The sequence below is a fragment of the Gouania willdenowi genome, chromosome 21 (genome assembly GCF_900634775.1).
Source record: "Gouania willdenowi chromosome 21, fGouWil2.1, whole genome shotgun sequence".
In the NCBI taxonomy this organism is placed as follows: domain Eukaryota; kingdom Metazoa; phylum Chordata; class Actinopteri; order Blenniiformes; family Gobiesocidae; genus Gouania; species Gouania willdenowi.
The window spans coordinates 5,856,335-5,876,031 of NC_041064.1; the positions used below are offsets into that span (position 1 = coordinate 5,856,335).

The 19,697-nt window shown below is 35.6% G+C and overlaps 2 protein-coding genes across 2 annotated transcripts; one reads left to right on the top strand and one right to left on the bottom strand.

The window, feature by feature from the left end:
* Window positions 1–4,404: 4,404 nt before the first annotated feature.
* gtf2e1 (general transcription factor IIE, polypeptide 1, alpha) lies at window positions 4,405–14,143 on the bottom strand. Its single transcript, XM_028435154.1, has 6 exons — window positions 13,950–14,143; window positions 11,555–11,850; window positions 11,310–11,467; window positions 8,587–8,782; window positions 8,278–8,507; window positions 4,405–5,027 (listed from the first exon to the last, which is right to left on the bottom strand). Exons 2-6 carry the CDS (start codon window positions 11,842–11,844, stop codon window positions 4,570–4,572), a joined length of 1,332 nt encoding a protein of 443 aa, XP_028290955.1. The 5' UTR covers window positions 11,845–11,850; window positions 13,950–14,143; the 3' UTR covers window positions 4,405–4,569.
* Window positions 14,144–14,252: 109 nt separating this feature from the next.
* On the top strand, window positions 14,253–18,519 carry rabl3 (RAB, member of RAS oncogene family-like 3). Its single transcript, XM_028436552.1, has 8 exons — window positions 14,253–14,358; window positions 14,697–14,788; window positions 15,871–16,000; window positions 16,164–16,278; window positions 16,363–16,513; window positions 17,379–17,450; window positions 17,583–17,621; window positions 18,201–18,519. The coding sequence occupies exons 1-8, from the start codon at window positions 14,313–14,315 to the stop codon at window positions 18,255–18,257; spliced, it is 702 nt and encodes a 233-aa protein (XP_028292353.1). The 5' UTR covers window positions 14,253–14,312; the 3' UTR covers window positions 18,258–18,519.
* Window positions 18,520–19,697: the final 1,178 nt, after the last annotated feature.

Consider the following 19,697-nt stretch of genomic DNA (forward strand, 5'->3'; position numbering starts at 1 on the left):
TAGGTTTGATTGGATAATTTCCAAAAAAAGAATCTTAGTTTAGGTTTTTTTTTTGTTATTAGTTCTGGAAAATATCAATATATTTTGTTACAGTTTTTGTTCACATGTATTTTTTCAACGAGTCATAGTCTCGTTATTGTCACTAGCTGTCTATAATTAGGGACAATTTTGATGGATAATTTTTTGGGGGGGCAAATCAAGAAAGAAAATCGAAATTTTGAGAATAAATTTCATATGTCGTATGGAAGCCCAAAAGAAGAATAATAAAACGTATTTCATAATAATATTACCTTATTTAACAATTTAATGGCAACAATATATTTGTCTGTTAGTTATCAAAATGATATTAATTTCAAAATGTTGTTTTTATTTATTTTTAATTATGACTCTTTTGGGCTTCAATAATGTCGAGATTGACGTTCAAATTTTTAAAATAAAGTTAAAATTTGTAAAGTAACTTGAAAAAACAAGATTAAAGTCAAATTTTCAGAGAAAGAAACCCTCAAAATACTATATTGTGATAAAAGTAGAAGATTTGCTATTAAAGTCAAATCTATGGAAGCTGACTAGGGCCAATTTATCATATGACAACAGTCTCCATCAAAACTGGCCCTAATGTGTTTCCGTAGCTCTTCAATAGCCACAGACGGACTGAATGCTCCGCCCCTAACAAACTTCACTGTTTTTTCCTTCTGAACAGATTTAGTTTTTGCCAATATTTCTCTTCAAAGTCCTTCATAATATTACAACGATGAACGCTCAAAACAAAAGAATCTCTTTGTTATTAAACATAAATTTAAAGTATAGTTTAACGCATTCATTTTGTAGACGGCCATGATCTGCTGTTTGTTGTCATGTGTTGAATTGGCCCTCGTCAGCTTCCATAGATATTAGAAAACCAACTTTTATCACAATATTTTGAGTTTATTTTGGAAATTTCGACTTTAATCTTGAAATTTCAACTTTTTTTTATGATTTGCCTAAAATAATTTCCTCCAACAAAATTGGCCCTAATCCGCTTCCGTCACCATAAAAGTTGACATAAAATATAGCGTATAATAGTTTCTCCATGATTTAGCTTTGTCTGAAAATCTATATATTTTGAGTGTTTTTGTTGACATGAGGTGAAAAATTTGTACATCAGACTTTTTCCAATAGTGCAGATGTTGGAAGTCACAAGTCAGGGTTGAGGTGAAGGTACATCCTCCTTCGCTTCTATGGATAGATTGAAAATATTGAGTTTAAAGTGAATATGGAAAAGGCTGAACTACAGACAGACCAGCGTGGATCGATCATGAAGTCATTAATCTTCTGACTTTTATTGGATGATGAGTGGCACACAGACGTCTTGGATCAATCCGTTCTCATGTAATCGCTCGTGACAGATTGTTGCAGGTTGTAATGAGCGATGATCATCTGCATCCTGCCCGAGTGAAATGTCGCGCGCTCCCTTGATGTCGACCATAATTTCCTCCTGTGCTAAATTATTCTCTTTTATTCACGTTAATCACATCTGCGCTGTCTAATATTTCAGGTTACTTAAAGCCAAAAGAGAAACAATAGCGACCATTGGATATTATTAATTTGGTAATTAAACAATTGTTTTTCCCCTGTTTAAACCTGTTAAAACACGCTAATAAGACTCACAGGTTTGCTCTTCAAGGCTGTTTTTTTCTCCAGCTTTGTTGATTCCCTGCAGGGTTGTGTTCACCCTCCCGGCGACCCCACACTCAGGCTATGCCATGGCGGATCAATGGAGCCACGTGGGGTGAGGTTTTTAATTGAGCCGTCCTGAGGGGCGGAGGCTGTTTTAATGAGGCCAGGTCCTGCCGACCTTTGAGGCTCTGCCCTGCAGGTGTCTATCCTCCAACTTTAAAGCAGTGTTTGGGCTTGTAAGGGCTGTAGCACCGCACCAGGCCTCTCTGTAGGGCGTGACATTTCACCTGCATCTATTTAAGGGACAATTGTAGACATATAGTTCTCCCTCAGCAAGATGGACAGGACAACGCAGACGATAAACAAAGGATACCTTTAGTCTTCTATAAAATGAACAGAGTGTTTGCTTTCATAGTTTGAGTTTGAGGAAATGTGAGCAGAGGGTATAAGCGCATAAAAACACTAAATCTAGTTTGTGTTTAGTATTTTAAAGCAGAAATGGGCTTAGATCAAAGTGAAGGCCACAAAACCGTGATTGTCTGATCAATATCCATGTCAGAATTTAGAATAATGACAAATTTGAACATTAACACAGGAACAAAGGATTTGATTTGTTTTTGTAGTCTTTTTGTGTATTTTTATTGTTTTGTGTATTCATGTTGTAATTTTGTGTATTTATGTTGGAATTTTGTGTATTTTTGTTAGCAATTTGATTATTTTTGTTGTCATTTATTCTTACTGTTTTGTGTATTTTTGTCATGTTTTATTTTTAGGAGTCATTTTGTGTTTTTCTGTACTTTACTGTAGTGTTGCTGTCATTCTGTTTGTTTTTTGAGTCATTTTGTTGTCACGTTGTGTATTCTTATTGTTTTGTGTATTTATGTTGTCATTTTGTAAATGTTTCTGTAGTGGTTTTGTGATTTCTGTATGTTTGCTGACATGTGTATTTTTTGGCTAAATTTGTGTTTTTTTTATTATTATTTTGTTTTAATTTGGTGTATTTTTCTTGTTATTGTGTTTGTTTTCATTTTGTGTATTCTTATTGTTGTTTTCTGTATGTGTGTTGTCATTTTGTGTATTTTTGTTGTGACGTATATTCTTATTGTTATTGTGTATCCCCATTATTGTTGTGTGTATTTTGGTTGTTTTTTTTTATGTTTTTGGAGTCATTTTGTGTATTTTTGCCGTCCCATTGTGTATTCTTATGGTTGGTTTGTGTATTAACTGTTGTCATTTGATATGTTTTTGAAGTCGCTTCCTGTTTTTCCAATGTTTCTGTATTTTTGTCGTCATTCTGTTTGTTTTTTCGCCTAATTTTGTGTATCTGTGTTGTCAAAACTGGGCTGGGGGCCGAAATGTGGCCCATAACTGATTTAGAGGGAAACATTGCATGTTTAGTAGTTGTTCAAATGTTTAATAGTATATAAAAATAAGCTCATTTTTTACACTGTAACAAACTCATACATAACGTTGCTTTCATTGGCTGAACCAACCTCAGAACAAACTAAAACTAATAACCTGAAACTTCTTGACCTTAAATTGAACTTAGTCTCTTTTCTAGTTGTGGGTTAAACACCTGGTAATAATGTGTGTATTTTGTTGTTTCTGTTTTAACCAAGCACTGCAGAGTATTTCTTCAACCAGCAACACAAAGAAACTACAAGTGAGAGTGAGCGGTGATAAAGAAATCAATAGCGTGATTACTGATGGAGGAAGTTCTCAGCACTCAGAGAAGTAGCATTGGCTTCCTTTTGCTCCAGATGGTTCTAAACCTCACTGTTGCTTTTTATAACAAACACTGAAACTTCTGCAGACAGGAGTGCATCTATGGAGGTGGAAAATGAACTGATAGAGAAGAAACACCTGTGAAGGTTAGCGAGTAGCACGTAAAGCTAAGGGTTTGACTTTGTTTTTAAAATGTGAAAATGTTATTAATAAGAGAAACAAGGGCATGGATTAGTATGTGCAAATGTTATCAGTTAATCACAGGATTGTCTGATCCAATGACCACATTATCAATATGTCAGCATTTAGAAATGGTCAGAGATTTTATGTTTATTTTGGAGTCGATTTGGGGATATCTGTTATTTTGTGTATTTTTCTGTCATTTTGTGTGTTTTTGGAGTCATTTTGTGTATTTTTTCTGTCATTCTGTGTGTTTTTAGTCATTTTATATATTGTCATTGTGTGCTTGGTATAATTTTGAGTGTTTTCATGTCAATTTGTATGTTTTTGGAGTATTTTTTGTCGTTTTGTCCGTGTACTGTCATTTTGTATATATATTTGTTGTTTTGTGTGCTTTTCTGTTGTTTCATGTGTTTAATTTTGTGTATTTTAGTTGTTTTGTCATTTTTTCATCATTTTGAGCATTTTGGAGTAATTTTGTATATTTTAGTTGTAATTTTGTCTGTTTTTTGAATAATTGTGTATTTTTCTGTCGTTGTGTGTTTCCGGTGTCATTTTGTGTACTTTTCTGTTGTTTTGCATGTTTCATTTTGTCTGTTTTTTTGTAATTTTCTGTATAACATTGTGTGTTTCAAGTAATTATCTGTATTTCAGGTGTCATTTTTTCTGTCATTTTGGAGTCTTACTGTGTATTTGTTTCAAGGGCCGCACAAAATTGGACTGAGGGGCCCACATGTGGACCACAGACCAGTACATTAAAAACTCTTAGATATTCAGCATCAGTTTATCCCACACAGCTTTCATATGAAGTGATGAAAAAATGAAACAAAACATCAGCACCTGCACCTTCCAAATTATTTAATTATGTTTCCAAATACTGAACATGAAATACTATTGGTGGGAGGGGCTGATAGGATGAGGAAATACTTCATAATGAAAATGTGTGGATGCCTTTACCCTGAACTGGTCGTATTACAGCAGAATGATGAATGAATGGGTGGGTGGTCCTCAGTAGTACATGTCCTGGAACAGGTTTTGTCCCATTTCTATGTAGGCATCTTTCTCCTGTGCAGACATCTGCTCCACCAGCTCCGGCCTCTGGCTCACCTCTCTGTACGAGAAGGGTCGACCCCCCACCATAACCATCGGCTCATCCCCCACCTCCTCGAACTCGTCGTCCTCCTCATCGTCGTCTTCCTGCTGACGCTGAGCGTCTGAGACAGGAGGTGGTCCTGAGGGGGGGTCGTCGTCTGACTCGCTGGTGTCGCTCTCTGAGTCGCTAGCGTTAGCCACGGAGGACGACAAACCCTTGGCGGCGGTGGCACTAGCACCGCTGGCGCTACCCCCGCCTGCGACCGCCCTCTTCTCATGGATGAGCAACGCTCGCATCACTTCTTCGTTTTCATCAGCCGGCGTGACTCCGTGGGCTGATGCTCCATCCTGAGCTCCTGGTACAGCGTCCTCTCCTAAAGCAACACCATAAACACTGATTATATTTAATACTTCTCATTCAGCTGTGAATATATTTACTCTCTTTGTTACAAACTACTAATAATACATTTGATGTCATACATTTACATTGATAATTTAATACATTTACATTTGAACACCTGTGGACGACAATAATAGAACATGCATCTCTGCATCCTAATAATGAGTCGATTTGGGCATTTCTGTTATGTATTTTTCTTTCATTGTGTTTTTCTGCTGTCATTTTGTGTACTTTTCTGTGTTTAATTTTGTGTATTTTGGTTGTGTGATTTTGTGCTTTTTTTGAGCAATCGTGTGTATTTTTCTGTCATTGTGTGTTTCATTTTGTGTGTTTTAGTTATTGCTTTGTAATTTTTTTTAAAATAATTTTGTGTTTTGAGTATTTTACCGTCAGTGTGTTTCCGGCATCATTTTGTATACTTTGTTGTTGTTTTGTGCACTTAATTTTGTGTATTTTGGTTGTCATTTTGTCTATTTTTTCATAATTGTGTGTTTTAGGAGTCATTTTGTCTAGTTTTTCATGCGTTTAATTTTGTATATTTTGCTTGTTGTTTTGTTTACTTTTTCATCATTTTTATTACAAATTTTATATTTTGATAGCGCTTTGAGATGACTTATATTAGCGCTATATAAATAAAGTTCAATTGAATCAATTTTAATTAACAACTCATTTTCTGTATTTTTCTGTCATATTTTGTACTTTTCTAAAATCATTTTTATGTGTTTTACGAGTCATTTTGTGTATATGAGTTGTCGTTTTGTCTGTTTTTCTGTCTTTTTGTGTCATTTTTGGTATTTTTCTGCCATTTTCATGCAGTAGTGCACGTCTGAATCCTAGTAATGTTGCACAACGAAGGCGGGGCTTAACAGGTGGATGAGAATTTGGTGAGAACGTTGCAAAAAGGATCATTTTAAAAATGTATTTGAAGTTTTTTTTCATAATTTTCACAAAACAAAAACTTTAAAAGCAACTAAATAAAATCAACTGAGCTCCTCTTTCCATTGTAATGATTATCAATCAGTTTGTTGTTCTCAATAAACCAAACACAACCAACAATGACCGGAGCAGCCGAAAACTGACTGATTACACGTCTCGTCTTGTTACTTTATACGTTTGTGAGTAGAACTTAAATGAGCTCAGACTAATGGAAATCAAACAAAAATCCAGTCTTTAGCAGACACGACAGCTGTGGGTTTGTTGTTGATGACACTTGGAATCAAACGCTTTTATGTTGAAGTAAAAGGTTAACGACTGAGCTCCATCTGAAACGTCCTTCATTTAAACTTTAAGTGAACCAATAAGAGCCAAAAGTCAATCGCCTGTCGCTAAATATCAGCTACTTACTCAAGTCGTCAGGACTAAAGAAGTGTAAACACAGGAATAGCACATGCACTACAGAGCTGTGTGTACATTTAAACAGTGCTTCATCACTATTAGCAATGACTGTAAATGGAAATGTATTTTCAGCATCATTACAGACGGAGAAGGACCGGACGTTTTCCCAACATAATTCATGCCATTTCCACAGGAACAGATGTTCCTCATGAGCCGCCCGCTAGCTAACCAGCGCTCTAATTATTACAATAACACAATTATGATTCAGGAGATCCGAGCCAGGTCGGATCACTGCGTGCCCTTGGGTGCAGAATGACGTCATCGCTGTAAGAAAAGCTTGTTGGAGGATCACTGCGACAGTGGACTGTTTTAAACAGGAATGATATGAAGATGTCCATTTTATAATCTCCGTTTGTCCCACATGCTAATCACAATTCCTTCATCTATTGTCTCGCGTCTCATTCAGCAGTAAGTAAACAATAAACTTTACCAATATAAAACGTGATCGTCATCGGTGACGTGCTTTCAGTGTGAGCTCGTGCACGTGAGGGATCGAGAACGAGCAGGGAGACATGATTGGTTAAAAAAAAAAAAGGGTTTGTTTTTTTCCATTGGACGAAGTTATTACAGGTTTACAGCTGCTATTTCAACCAAAAACTTAAAAAGTGTATCTGGAGAAAATGACTTATCATAAAATTAAAGACCATAGTGTAGACCTCATAGATCAATAAATTAAAGATCATTGGCTTAGAAAAAAAAATGTAAAAAGTTAAAATTGGTTGAACACAGACATGAACATTAAAGAACAGTCATGTGGAGACAGGGTCATCTATAAGGGGGAATAAAGGGGAGAGATTTTTGGGGTCCATCCATAAAGTCAGTAAAATGATGGTCCATTGTTCTATGAATCTGTGATAACCACATTTATTTATTCATCTGAATAATATCCACTGTTATCCAAGAAGTTTTTTTTAGAATTTCTGCCATAGTATATAGTCATTTTAAAGATGTAAATTATTGTTTTAATCAGAAATAAAAAAGGTTAAAAGTGACCAAAAATCATGGAAAAGGTTTTAAAAACCACAGAAATTGGTTAAATTGGGTTATGTAAATCAAAAGGTAGGAATAATTAGCTTAAACTGGCAAATAACGGGCATGACAAATCGTGAATGTGGTTAAACTGGCAAAAATAAGCTGAAATATGGTGAAAAGAGGTTAAAAGTGAGAATAATGGGTCAACTTATGTGACATTATGTAGGAAAAGTGGTGAAAAGGGTTTATAAGTGCCGAAAATGTCTTGAAAGTGGAAAAAATGTGCAGAAAATGTATTTAAATTCAATGGAGAAGTGGCAGAAATGGGAATAATGTAGCAAAAATGCATTAAAAGGAGCACAAAATATAGAAAGAAAAAGTGATGAAAATAGGTTAAAATATGACAAGTTTGCAAAAAAAGGGACCATTGTTGCGCAACCCCAAATGGGGTTGAGAACCCCTGCCTCAGCTAAAATTGAACGAGCCACAGAGGTGATATGACGGGGGAACAAAATACAACAATGAAGGAGTCAAGGGAATCCCTTTCCTTTAAGTATGGTGTATAAACAAGAAATCACAGTAAAAATTAAATAAAAACACTTCTATGCATCCGTCTACAGGACTCCACATCCCACAATGCAATGCACAACACATTCCCAACACTAAATAAATAAGAAACAGATTTTTAAGCATCTTTTTTTAGATCAAATTATCTTTGCTTTACTGATCAATGAGGCTTACACTCTGTCTATATCTGAGAAATGATGGTTTCCAGTAGCTTTAAGCAAAAACAACACATTGATTAGATTTGTTTGGACTGAGCAGTATGTAGACCTGCTCTGGTGCGTCCCACTTACTGTTCTTGAGGAGGTCTGGTTCGCTGAAGGCTCCCTGCACCGTGCTCTGCGTTAACCAAACCGGCCGCTCCTTGGGTGCTTTGCTCTCATTGGCTTGTTTCTGCAGCTGGTCCTGTTCGTCCATGCTGATCACCACGTTCTGGGTGTAGAGGTCAGCGTAGGACGAGCCTTTACTGGCCCAGGCTTCACGGTGCTGCCCACTCGCCCCAGATGGAGCAGAACGTCCACGACTAGAAGAAGAAGAAGAAGATTGAAACTGTAGCTCTACGGTTCCAACCCAGTGTGAATATATCAGTTTGTGGTACGAACCTCTGATTGAGAGCAGGTATCTCACACGGCTCAGGCTCCAACAGGTCGTGGGATAAATTCACGTCCTCGGTCTCACGCAGCAGCACGTAGATGGGCTCGATCTGCTCGTTGAAGCGCGCAACCAGTGTCCTGGCGTCAGGACAAACTGACTCATCCTCCTCCACCTCCGTCTGGCAGTAGGTGCAGCGAAACGTGCCTGAAAGGTAAAGTGGGGCTCACAAAACGTTTAGAGGAAACAGTGTGTGTGTGTGTGTGTGTGTGTGTACTTTGATCATTTGATTAATAAAAGAAGTTTACGAGAAAGAGAGAAGGAAAGAGAGAATAGAAAGAAAAAAGAAGAGCAAAGAAAAAATAAAAAATAAAAAAAGAGACAAAAAAGAAATAGAGAAAGAAAAAAGAAAGATAAAAGGGAGAAAGAAAGGACGGAAAAAAGAAAGATGAGGAAAGAAAGAAAAAAACTGAAGAAAGAAGTGAGAAAAAACTAGGAGAGAAAAAAGGAGGAAAGAAGATGAAAAAGGGAATGAAAAAAAGAGATGAAAAAATAAGAAAAAAAGAAAAAAGAAGAGTAAGAGGCAAGAAGAGAACAAAAAAATAGATTTACAAGAATTTATTCTGAATTAGGACTTGAAGTTGATGTGTAGTTTTCTTTGTGTGTCTGTCTGTAATACAGTATATTAATAGAGTTATAAACCATCACTGAACGATGTGTGAAAAACAGTGAATATACAGAACATTTTCAAAAAATTAGAATATCATGGAGTTCAATTTGTTTAAGTTCCATAATTCCATTCAAAAAGTTCCATAGATTATAAATTCAGGGTCCACAATTTAAACACTTTGTTTATTTTTACATAATTTGGGCTTCCAGCTAAAACCCATGAAAACAGGAATTCAAAAAATTAGAATACTGTGAATAAATAACCATTTACTTTTCAGTTTTTGCAGATAAAAAGAGGAGAAGAAAGACTGGACTGTTGGCCAGTGGTCCATGGTCCTCTTTTCTGATGAAAGTAAAGTGTGCCTCAAGGTCCAACGGTTTGAAGGAAGACGGGTGAGGAACAGAACCCAAACTGCTTGAGGTCTAGTGTGAAATATCCACAGTCAGTCATGATTTATGGGTGCAATGTTCTGTTCCTCTATGAAACCTTAACTTTTTAAATGGAATTATGGAAATTATTCTAATGTTTTGAAAAGGGTCTGTATTATTAATCATCCACTCATTTAAAACACCTGAAAGCTTCAACACAATAACTTTTTAAACCTTTGAGGAAAAGGAGCAGAGCAAAGTCATCATCACAAAGAGCTGAAAAAGCCACAGTTTGGATTTTAATGCCTTGATTCTAATCATTTCCTGTTCATTTGAATTTAGTCTCAGTTTTAGTTCCTGGAATGAGAAAATAAAATGGTAAAAATACTGATATCCTTATTATACAGTATGACTCGACTTCTCACACACAATCATTTTTATTCCACTCCCTCTAAATTAGCCACTCAATGGAGGAAATGTATTCACATTTATTTCAGACTTTTAGAGCATTTTATTCCAGTTTGAATAAAAATGAATGACAATTTCATTCAAAAAGTAATAATAAAAAATAGATTTAATCACCTGCAGCCTTTGTCTGTATTCTGCCTCAGTCTAGTTTTGGTTAAAGCTCATTTCCATCAAATTGTATTCATCTGTTGTATTTGTTCTTTTAAAAGTGATACGATGTAAAACCTATAACCTTTGTCAGTCAAGCGAACAAACTCTGGTTATTTTTTTTTAAAACACAGATGTTCCCATTAAGTGTCAACACTGCCATCATCAGGTGAGCCTTTAAACACACTGGACTGGAGGATGAGGGCTAAAACGTGCACATTTAAGAATTAGTAGCTTTAATTTACAGCTTTTTGACTGATGACTTCACCTCTTTAGTGCTTTATTTTGTACTGAAACAAAAACTTTTAATTGTTTTTTTTTTTTTAACCTCTGCCAAGAAGGTGATAGTTTTACTGGTGTTTGTTTATTTGTGAGAAGAATTATGTCCAAAGATTTTAACCAAAACAAGCCCATACGTCATAGAAGATTCCATGAATTTTGCAGGGGATTCAGATCAATAAACTGATTCTGAATGAGTTTCAAAAACGGAAAAATACCCATCTCTCTTCATTGGCCAAATTTGAAAAATATTTTACTGATCTTTATGAAATGTAAAACGTATGTGTTTTGGAGTCATATTGTGTATTTGAATTGTAATTTTCCTATTTTTTGTCTGTTGGTAGTACTGTGGGTTTACAGAATATTTTTTGTGCTGTTCTTGTCTATTTGTGTAATTTTATATGTTTTTTGAGTCATTTTGTTGTTGTTTAGTGTTATTTGGAGTCATTTTGTGTATTAATGTTGTCTTTTTGTTCATTTTTGTAGTAGTTTTGTGTGTTTCTGCTTTGAGTATTTTCTGTAATATTGTATTTTTTGGTATATTTTAGCGTATTTTTGTTTTTATTTTCTGTATTTTCTGTAATTTTGTCCATTTACTTTGGGGGCCGCACAAAATTGGACCAAGGGTCCCATGTGGCTTTAAAGTGTGAATAATCATGGCACCATGATCAGGATCATTGATCCAGATAACTGTCAATATCTGGAAAAGAGGAGATTTGGCGCTCGGTGAAGGTTTGCGCTCTGAGTGTTCTTGTTTAATAAATGACGTGCCATGTGTTAGGAGACAGTTTATGATATTTACCAGCCATAGGGTCAAAAAGCTGGTTGGCCTCCAGGTCAGTGAAGGTAGACGAGCAGCAGGGACACCGGAACGAAGCGCGGTTGGTGTTATCTCGCTCATCCGTCTCAATGCGCCGTCGCATGTGATCTAATTTGTACTTTACAACATTAACCAGCAACCTAATAACACACACGTCAAAACAAGTCACATTAATTAAAATCTAATAGTGTGTGTGTTTGAATGCACAAACAGTTTAGTTTACAAACCTGTAGTTGATGAAGTAGTAGTTGTGTCGAGTAGTTTTTCCGTCTGGAGCCGTCTCCACTCTCATGCGACACTTTACGAACTTGTCGGCTTTCAGAGTGTTGAGCACCGAGCGCAGCTGCTTCCGGTCGAACTTCAGCAGCTCCAGCATGTCCTCCTCACGCACGCACGGGTTGCGGATCAGCACGTCCAGGGCCAGGGCATGCTCCACGCCATAAAAACCTCTCACGACCTGCTTGGCCAGACGCTTCAGGGCTGCAGGGACCTCGGTGAGCAGCTCTGGTTCAATCATCTTTGACTGAGGAGAGAAAAACTGTTTCAGAAAGCTGGAACTGATCATTATTGAGCAAAACTCTCAGACAGCAGGTGGAAACATCTGGAAAACTTCATTTAAGAAAACCTTTTAACCACATTAGCTCGAAAAATTATGCTCAACACCAAAACATGTTTGCAGGGGAACTCTGAAACAGATGGCAATAACTTATCTAGTTATAATTTACACAACTTGTTCAAAGTTTGGAACAGCCAAGAAACTAATCTCATTATTCAACATCGTAAGCAACAACACATTTGGACGTGTTAGTTTTATACTTTATTTTAGGATGTAAAGGACATAAGAATGTTTTATCCATTGACACAAATTAAATGAAATTGATTTATTCAGTCAAACATAATGACAGTGCACAATAGGATTGTGCATTGCCATGAATCTGATGATATGATTCACCATTTGCATGTCAAGATACAATATATATCCCAATACTAAATGGTACAATTTACATCTTAATATGAGGAATTTACAAATGTCACCTTTAAAAGTACAAAATAGTAGGAAATACAATTTATTTCATTTTTTTTTAAACTTGCAAGAACAATTTACATGGCAACTAACTGCAATTCAATTACAAATATCAAAAATCAGTGGTATGTTATATTGACCAATTCGGACTCGGGCAGACCAGACCTTTCCGCTGACACCTCGTTTGGCCCGATCAGATCATTTTGAAAAGCAATATTGAATTTTTGAGTGGCCAATCCCTTTTTCCAAAATAGTGGCCCTTAGAGAGTATCTGTGCCAAATTTCATGCTTTTATACCAAAGTGAATGATTTTTCTTTTTTTTACTAATCTGCTGCACTAATTAGGATGCCTTACTGGTGTTCAGGGCACGTCCGGCCGATTGGCGACAACCAGGAAGACCCGGGACACGCTGGACACACAGCTACAACTTGGCGTAGCATGCCCTATTTTGTTTTTGGTTTTCCTGCCCAACCACAACGTCGTGCTCTCCATGTTATCTCTGATATAACTTCTGTTTTTAGTCAAATATACTTCCTGTTCTTAGAAGCGCTTTGAGACTGGCAGAATCAATTGCTCTAGAATTCACTTGTTTGATCCACTCTAGACCTTGTTTGCGTGTTCACAACGCCCAAACAAGGAGGACTATCAGAGCAAAGGAATCCTTGTGAGTTTAAAATGCTCTAGGACCAGTCGCTGGCCTGGGAACGCCTCGACATCCCCCGGGAAGAGTCGGACAAAGTGTAGAGGGAAGTCTGGGCCTCGCTGATAAGGATGCTGCCCCCATGATCTGACCATGGATGAGCGGGAGAAAATTAATGGAAGATACAAGGTGCAACAAGTCCTGGAAAAAAACCACTCTAAATGCTTCAGCATAACAAGAGATTTTGGATTGTTTCAGAATCCCTATTTTGTGGACCTTATATCCTATTCCAACATGACTGCACATTAGCGTGCAAAGTAAGACGAATGAACTGCAGTCGGTAAACGTAAGTATTTATCACATTGAAATCTGAGGTCTTAAACCTGGTATAGCTGAAAAAAACTTAAGGATTAGGAATAAAATGTTATTTAATTTCATATTTATGAAGAGAAAAAAAACAGAGGAACAAATATAAAGGCGTGTATTTTTCATCTCAAAACTCTTTTGAATTGTTTGAATGAACACTGACTAAAACGGTAATTAATTATATTTAGTTTAGCATTGGTCAGCTTTTTGTTTACGATACCTCTGCTCTGTTTCAACTTGTGTCCATTATAATTAGTGATCTAATCCAACTAGATAAACTGCGAATAACACAAGCACACCCTAAAAAGTAGATGTATTTCACCTTTCAAACATGTTTTTATGTTCTTACCCACATAACTGTTTTTGCTGCACACGTTTGTGCTGCGTGGTGCTGTTTAATTTAGCAAACAAATTAAAACGACGAGAGTATATAGCTAAAATATGTTTTCCAGAGTTGTTAAACGAGTACTAAAAGTACAGCTAGGCATTAGTTTCATGTAAATAACGAGGCAATCGAGAATTAGTCTCCATTGAACAGGGAAACCAGTTAAAACAGAACAGCGGTTACACAAAAAAAAAAAAAAAGCTTACCGTATCTTTACTTTCTTCCAAATAGTGAAATAAACTGTCTCCTTTTGTCCCTTGTGGAAATCTACATCCTCACAACTAACGCCCAAAAAAGTCAACCATTAATGTATTCCTTTCTAGTCGAATACCGTCGTTTTCAATCTGTTGGAGGTGTAAAACTCCTCACCCCTAAGTTTGTGAATCTCACCCGGAAGGACTTTAACCGGAAGTATCCGGTCAAGAAACAGAAGAGGGCAGAATAGAATGACGTAGAAATTGACAAATCATCGACCGGTTTGATGGTAAGTGAGGACCAATCATATCAAAGAAAGGAAAACATGGGCGGGGTTATGTCTGTTTACTTCCTCAACATTTATCTGTAAAGAAATGGCTTCTCTTGACAGGGTTAAAGTATTAGTTTTAGGAGATTCTGGTGAGTTTTGATTATTATTATTTGTTCCACCGATTTAATTATTATTATTTTTTACTTACAAACGTATCATTTGTGTTAAGCTAGTGATTTTTGCTACGTGGACACATTTTCTGTTCGTCTTGACCTAAATGTGTCTCAGTGACGTAAACATTATAATGACATACGGATGAGCAAAGAAAGCATAGTTTAAACCAATGTCTTATCACTTTCTTTGTTTAAATTATAAATAAATAATAATCCAATGCAGATTATAACAATTTGCAAACCACTACGGAGCAAATAACTCTTTTGAGAATGAATGTTTTATTAATCAAATGTCTTTTTTCCTTAATTATCAGGAGTGGGTAAATCTTCTTTGGTCCATCTGCTTTGCCAGAACCAGGTTTTGGGGAATCCGTCTTGGACTATTGGATGTTCTGTGGATGTTCGGGTAAGCATTGGTCAGAAGTGTAAAAAAATAAAATAATAATAATAATAATACTCATGTCCTGAAGGTGTGCTGTCCTGCTAGTGTCAGATTTCTCCCTGTTTCAGCAATCTGGTGTTAAGGACTAAAGCGCACTTGCCTTTTTTTTTTTTTTTTACCATCTTAGATTTTGTCAACTTAAAAAATGGATTAAGAAATGTTCCTGTCCTCATTTTATTTTAAATTGTGATATAACATGGAATACACCCTCACGTGCATGTTTTGGGACAATATCCCACATTTACACACATTTATTTTTTCTGAAACCATAGAGAAAAGAGACAGAAACGTTGGTTTTCATTCAGAATATGACATAATATACACAATATGACAAGTTCCCCTCCGGAACTGGAAAAAGCCATACAACACAGACTAATCAGCCATGTTTTGGGACAATATCAACCATTTACACGCAATTTTCCACCATAAAATGGGTTGCTTAATGTGTAAACTTTAGCAAACAGACAGAAGTCAAATCCGGCATGATTTCAGTGCAGGATTTTTACTCAATTATCCATATTAAGCATGTGTGACAGGATTGAATGCAGTGTAAAAGCCATTAATGACGTCTGATGGTAAATGGAAGCCAATGAAACAGAATAGAAATGGAATAAAAGGTAAACATAATCAGAAATGGATAAACTCCAATACAGAATATGGGATTTACGTATGTATTTTTTTTTATTTATGGAAAAATCAGAGCTTCTATAAATGTTCACAATGTCAAAAAAAATTGTGTCTGATATTTTTTAAGGCAATAACGATTATTAAAGTTAGTGTTGCTAAGAGAGATTAAGAGATTATTTAATTAGATTTTGTAAATTATTCATCTAATTAATAATAACAAATAAGTGGCTTAATAAATTAATGTATTGTTTTTAACAGACTTTCTGAATTTTTGACCACCAGGGGGAATGTTGCTGTGTTCTTTTGTCAATCTCCAAATAATTAGAAAATCAAAGAAAACATCAGGTTCACATAATGTGTTGAAGGTAACGCTTCAAACTAACAGTAAAGTTAAAGTTTTATTTTTTCTTTTCCTCCAGGTTGAGGACTATAAGGAGGGAACACCAGAGGAAAAGACCTTCTATATTGAACTTTGGGATGTTGGGGGTTCCGTTGGCAATGCCAGCAGCATCAAAAGCACCAGGGCTGTGTTCTACAATTCAGTTAATGGTAAAAACTAGCTGAATTTACACGTTTACTGTGCTTCTTCCTTCCTTTTTTCTTGGTTTTCAGAAATAAAAAAATCACAATTCAGCTGAAAAATGTTAACTTTTAAGATGTAAAGGATGCAAATATAAAAATAATTCCTTTCTTATTAATTCCCCATCTCTAGGGATCATACTGGTGCATGATCTCACAAACAAGAAATCCTCTCAAAATCTCTACCGCTGGTCCCTGGAAGCTTTGAACAAAGATTCCTCCCCAACAGGAGTCATTGTTTCAAACGGGTAAAGAGAAAGTAACTGTGATTATGATCATATCTTATAGAAACCTAATATACTGTAATAATATTGGTCATGGTTTGTTGGCAGTGACTATGACAGGGAGCAGTTTGCTGAGAATCCAGTGCCTTTGCTGCTGATCGGCACCAAGTTTGACCAAATCTCAGAAACCAAACGCAATGAAGTTCTGACACGAACGGCTTTTCTGTCCGAAGACTTTAACGCAGAGGAAATCAACCTCGTAGGACCAATTTTTATTTCATTTTCTAATACATCAACCTGTGAATCTGTATTTCTGTATTTAATTAGATATAGATTTGTTCAATTTGTATCAACATGGCAGAATTCTAAACCTCACTACTGTAGCGGCAAATGTAGCAACGGAGAGACTATAGTGACCTCTAGTGGAAACATTTAAAACTCACTACTTCTTCCATCAGGTGTCTACATATACACATTTGTATATACTTTCTTAGAGCAAACATGGGCAAATAATTTAGTGCGATAAATGACTCCCAACACACATAAGACAACTACAAAAATGTGCAAAATTACTCCAAAAACTCACAATCTGCAAAAATACACACAAGATTACACAAAAGGGCTACAAAAACCCAAAGAATTACACTATAAAGTCACAAAATGACAGAAAATTAAATAAAAAGACAACAAAAATACACAATAAGGACACTATAAACTCACAAAATAACAAAAATACACAAAAGGACAGCAAAAAAAATCTAAAAAAATGACACTAAAAACTCACAAAATGACAGAAAAATACACAAGGAGACCATAAAAGCATATAAAATGAGGGGAAACAAATACACAGATAACAACAAATATAATGCAAAGATTGGTCAAACACTAATATGAATGTTGATAATGGGACTCTGGGAATCACATTTTTGTGGCACAAATATACAAAACTACATCAAATATAATGCTGAAGTTGGTCATTATTCTTTGTGGCCCCCGCTGTGTCAGAAGTTGCCATTCTCTGGTTTGAATAGACTTTGTGCCACCACCACACAATGGTTTTCTTAAATGAGTTACTTTTGCAGCGTGTTGTGATTTGTTGCTAAAACCGTGTTGTGATTTCTCAGGACTGCACCAACCCCAGATACCTCGCTGCAGGAACCTCCAATGCCGTCAAACTAAGCAGGTTCTTTGACAAGGTTAGAATTATATACAGTATATATATATATATATATATATATATATATATGACATGAAATGTATTCAATTACATGAAGCTAATTTTTCTGTGTTGTGTACAATGATGCTCAGCTCTAATATTCCTCCTCTAGGTTATAGAAAAGAGGTACTTTACCAGAGATCCAAGTCCGGTGTGTATTATTTTTGTCGATTCCAACTATGTTCTAAACCAGGGACAGTTGTGTTAATTTTGGGTATTGCTGATGTCAATGTGTGTATTTGGATCAATATTGCATATTTTTGTATTTGTCTTGTTTGTTTTGTGAGTAATTTTATGCATTTTTGTTGTCATATTGTGTTTTTTGGAGTACTTTTTGTAATTTTTCTATCATTTTGAGGTCATTTTGTGTGTTTTTGGAGTCATTTTCTGTGTTTTTAAAGTCATCTTTTGTATTTTTGCTGTTTTGTTTATTTTCTGTCAGGTTGTGTGTTCTTGGAATAATCTTGTATATTTTTGTAGTCGCCTTATGTGTTTTGTGAGTAATTTTGTGCTTTTGTTGTCTTGTTATGTTTTTGTTTTTTTTGAGTACTTTAGTTTATTTTCTGGCAGTTTCTGTGTTTTGGAGTAATGTTTTGCATTTACCTGTTATCAGCACAATATTTGAGGGCCCATTTTAAACCTAAGGAAATTCAAACTTGTTGAAATCATAAATGTGTGTGTGTCTGTTTTGTGACCCCTGTATCTCTACTTTTCATATCTTTCTTCTTAGATGGCTGGTTTCACAGACAGAAAACGATTCAACTTCAAAAGTTTACACTATGACTGACAAACCGCTGAGAGAGGAATCCCACTGCTTTTATCTGTGAGTGGAAGATGCTGCGAATCAGCCGTGATGCAGTTTTCCCATTTATTTCTACTGGACCCTAAACTGTAATCAGCAGTTGACCAAATAATTATTGCTGATTAACTAAAAACACAAAAGATACATTTAAAAAAAAAGTTTATGTTATATGTCATTTGAAATGTATTTTTTGTGAATTTGAGAGAATAAAGATAATTTCTATCTGTGTGAGGAACTGAAGAACTCACTTCCTTGTGTCTGATTTCTATCTTTCCTGAAGTACGTGACTTTAAAATTCATACCCATGAATTGGGCACATGCACAGATTAAAAAAGGGTGATATTTCTTTGAAAGATACAGCTTTTACTGCAGCTGCTCTAACTACAGTTGTGTGCGTAGTGTAGTGGAAGGAAATTTACTTTAAATATAAAGAATAAGGAACAAATAGTTATTATGCTGTATATTCCTTCCTTTATTGCTTTCTTTTTTCCTCCCGATTCATTAAATAGTTATAGATCAGAGTTCTTCTGATATAAGGCTCAAACATATTACTATATACTAAACCGATTAAACAAACTAATTAATATTTGTAATATATAACGCAGTGAAAATACACACTTAACACCAGTGATTAAGACCAGTTTGTGTAGGTCAATACTGTTTCTCTGAGTTGAGGGAAATGAATGAAAAGAAAACCGAGCAAAGTTTGCACACATTGTAATATCAATAGTTACAGAGCAGAGTAGACTGAGTCATAAACATTTGATATTACAGTGGACTTGAAACCATAAGGTCACTAGTTTAATCCCCCCCACGTGTCATTGGTGTTGCACAAACATCCTCCTCCTTGTATCAGTTCCAACCCAGGAGAAATGCAGAGGGTTGTGTTAAGAAAGTTATGACCTAAAAACCTATGACTGTCCTTTTTTTTTTTTTTTTTGGCCTTACTATAGCCTTATATAAAATTTTGGCTGATTCTCATTAATGTGTCGCCATACTACAGCCTCATCTCTTTTTTGGGTTTTTTTGTCACAATTTCATCCTTTTTGTTGCCTTACCACTTTTTTTTTTGCAGTTTTGAACGTTTTTGTGGTCTTATCTTTGTTTTGGGGGTTTTTTGTCATATTTTTGCCTTTTTTATTGTCTGACCTGTAAATAGAAAAAAGTTGACTTTACTTGGAATAAAAAAACAAAGATGTTGCCTTACAATGAATTAATTTATGTAGTAGTTTTTGCTGTGGATCAACATGCACTGATTGAAGGTAATAGATTACCTCTCATTCTCTATGTGACAACACATGCAGCTATAGTTTGTTTCTCCTTTAAGCCACTAAATAGCGCTCTAGGTCTGGATGTTCTTATTGTACTGCAGATAAAATACTGTGTATTATAGGTAATACGCATCATTACCTCATTCATTTTTAG

Coding starts and splice junctions, on each gene's coding strand:
- gtf2e1 (XM_028435154.1), bottom strand. CDS start 11,844: ATGATTGAACCAGAGCTGCTCACCGAGGTCCCTGCAGCCCTGAAGCGT. Junction 11,468..11,554: donor TACTACTTCATCAACTACAG/GTTTGTAAACTA, acceptor GTGTGTTATTAG/GTTGCTGGTTAATGTTGTAA. Junction 5,028..8,277: donor ACCAGACCTCCTCAAGAACA/GTAAGTGGGACG, acceptor GTGTTGCTTTAG/GAGAGGACGCTGTACCAGGA.
- rabl3 (XM_028436552.1), top strand. CDS start 14,313: ATGGCTTCTCTTGACAGGGTTAAAGTATTAGTTTTAGGAGATTCTG. Junction 14,359..14,696: donor ATTAGTTTTAGGAGATTCTG/GTGAGTTTTGAT, acceptor CTTAATTATCAG/GAGTGGGTAAATCTTCTTTG. Junction 17,622..18,200: donor TTACCAGAGATCCAAGTCCG/GTGTGTATTATT, acceptor CTTTCTTCTTAG/ATGGCTGGTTTCACAGACAG.